Source organism: Varroa jacobsoni, unplaced genomic scaffold (assembly GCF_002532875.2).
Source record: "Varroa jacobsoni isolate VJ856 unplaced genomic scaffold, vjacob_1.0 contig06348, whole genome shotgun sequence".
Taxonomy (NCBI): Eukaryota; Metazoa; Arthropoda; class Arachnida; order Mesostigmata; family Varroidae; genus Varroa; species Varroa jacobsoni.
The window spans coordinates 1-2,939 of NW_019216046.1; the positions used below are offsets into that span (position 1 = coordinate 1).

At 44.2% G+C, this 2,939-nt stretch overlaps 1 protein-coding gene across 1 annotated transcript; it reads right to left on the bottom strand.

The window, feature by feature from the left end:
* Positions 1-3: 3 nt before the first annotated feature.
* LOC111273361 (myosin heavy chain, muscle) lies at positions 4-2,808 on the bottom strand (the record flags this gene model as incomplete). Its single annotated transcript, XM_022855054.1, is given in 5 exon segments — positions 4-79; positions 202-338; positions 735-858; positions 1,003-1,208; positions 1,371-2,808. Coding segments are annotated over 5 exon segments (1,981 nt in total), but the record flags the coding sequence as incomplete, so codon positions are not given.
* Between the last annotated feature and the right edge of the window lie 131 nt (positions 2,809-2,939).

Here is a 2,939-nt window from a genome sequence, read left to right on the forward strand (position 1 = left end):
AACAAAGAGTTTCCACCAAGCCCAATTGCGCATTTGGGCGAACTGGCGAAGATTCCTCTGGAGAACACGGAGCGCCAGGCTAAAAATGAAATAATGCTGTAATTTTACTTTTTGCAACACTAGACAATTAACTTATTACACATACATACATTTTGACGTAGAGTCTGATAACTAGCGATAAAGCTTTGGTAAATTATTTACCGTTGTTCCTTCAGCTTCTGGAAATGTTTCTTGCAAAGGTACCAACGACAGGCCGATTGGATCATGGTCATTATTTTAGCCAGACGCTCGTCACGCATTTCCTCAAGGCGACCCAAAACTCCGGCACGGAAGAACACCTTACATGGGATTAAATTTAATGGAAAAAAAAAAGAAAGTTGATTTCGTGAGAGAAAATTAGAGCGTATATATAATACATTTGCTTATCACATGCAGGGTACAGCAACAGACACTGCTGAAGACAACGAGTATTTTCTAACGGCAGTTTTGTAACACCGTTAGCCACATTATAGGACATATGTCCTCTCCGGACAACAGCCGGGATCCAACATTAAACGTGAAAGCCATCAAGTGGCGTTCAACCTTAGTGCTACCGAAGCGATATTCATCCTTGTCGAGACCAATGTTTGAAATAACTGCGATAGAGGCATCCTTCGCCTCAGAATGCTTCTTAGCTTCCGAAGCAGCCAGAATTGTATACCTGCGAAATGTAAAAAACTGTCAGATCGTCGTACCTTAGTATGTCCAATACGATACTCGTCCTTATCGAGACCAGTCTGAGAAATCAGCATACTGCCAGCATCCTTCAGCTCGCCGGCGAAATCTTTAGGGACCGCATTGGGAGCCAAGATGTTGTAACTGCATACCAAATATGGTGTTAAAAGTAGATCAATTTTTTTATTTGTTCTTTATAAACTTTACTTTGACTTTAGTGAAAGTTTTACAGGAAAAAAAACAACACGTATTTGCTTAAAATATTTTGTTTCTTGCCATGCAGCTTACCGCTGACGGAAATCAGGGTACACCATCCTATTGGGGAAACCTTTACGACAGATACGAATACCCTCAAGCACACCGTTACAGGTCAGTTGGTGCATAACAAGATGGGCATCGATAACACGGGGTTGCTTAAACTCGTTGGGGATGATACAGCGCACGAAATGAGGATGTGTCGAGTGGAGGGTGTGCATCAGCTTATTTAATTGTTCCTGTAGGCGAACATAATCGAAATACTTTAGGACACAGAACTACAAGACAATAGACAGATTATTCTAGGCGGATATGTTATTTGGTTCGATCTTCTCATTGACTGAGATAAACTACGCGAAAATACCTAAGGTCTTTGGACATAAAAATATGATTCTACGTACCCTATATAGGCCAGAAACTGTCTGGAAACCAGAACCCTTCTTGCGACCACCACCTTTGCCGCCGCCCTCAGCCTTAGCATCTCCACCAAGACCAGGGTGATCTTCAAAGATGGTCTGCAGAAGCTTCAGGTTACTCTTCTTGAGCTGGTCAACGACGCAGTCGTTAAGAGGATCCTTGTTCTTCTCGAGCCAGCCAGTAATAGAGTAGGAAACGGTGCCGGCATAGTGGGCAATAGCAAAGTGGGCGGGGCCAATATCCTTGCTCTTCGGTGGTTTTGGCTTCTGGAATGGAGCCGACTTGCCAAGATGGGTGCTGTTCAGTTTGTCCTCAAACGTCTTGTCAGTAGCCTTAGGGAACATAGACTCTTCTTCTAGGATGGACAAAATACCCAGGGGCTTCTCAATTAGCTCAATGCAGGCCTGCAGATCAAGACCAAAATCGATGAAAACCCAGTCAATGCCTTCCCTCTTGTACTCCTCCTGTTCCAACACGAACATGTGGTGGTTGAAGAACTGCTGCAGTTTCTCATTGGTGAAATTGATGCAGAGCTGCTCGAAGCCGTTGTAGTCGAAGATCTCAAAACCGGCAATATCAAGTACACCGATGAAGTGTTTACGAGCCTGCTTGGTGTCAAGGGTATCGTTACATTTCTTGACGAGGAACTTGAACAGACGATCGAACATGGCTTTAGACAGGGCACCGATAGCAGACATAACCTGGCCCTGACTTTGACCCTTGGTCACAAATTCGGTACCGACCTTAATCCTGGGTTTCGTCAAGTTCTTGTACAGCTCAGTCGGATCGGTACCCAGAAGCTTCGCGACTTTTTCACCCTCTTCAGTGCCGTCGGGTTCAGCTTGCTCTTCACGAGGTCTCTGCTTAAACTTCATCGTACCGAAGTGCATGACAGAAGCAGTGATCCTGTACACACCATCTTTTTCATCCTTGTCGAAGCCTAGAATGTTGAAGGCCTCATCGGTGTAACCCATTTCTTCGCCGTCGTCGACGTTGGGGATCTCGACCTTACCCTGAGATACATAATGGTAGTCATATATGTTGTCGGAAAGCAGGAGATTCTTCTTCATGTCAGGAATTTTACCAGACATCAATTGGTAGAAGATGTGATAAGAACGCTCAAGTGGCTGCTGAGATATCACACGAGCTTTCTCCAACAGGTAGGTCTCAATATCACAACCGGCTAGTTTGCCAGTGGGGCCAAAATGAATACGGATGAATTTACCAAATCGGGAAGAGTTATCGTTACGGGTGGTTTTAGCGTTACCGAACGACTCAAGAACAGGATTAGTTTGCACGATCTGGTCTTCAAGTGAGGGCTTGTTCTTATCAGCATCAGCCTTTCTGTCACTTTTACCGACGTTGGCGAAGTACGAAATTACTTTTTTCGTGTTTTCAGTCTTTCCGGCTCCGGATTCACCGCTGTGGGAGGTTTTCCAAACTTAGTTGTTGCTTATCATAATTGAATTGGCCTTTTAGTGATTCTCGAGTTAAGCTCAAATCTTAGGTTGGCCAATTTAGAGTATTACTAATCGCGACAAGTCTAATAAATG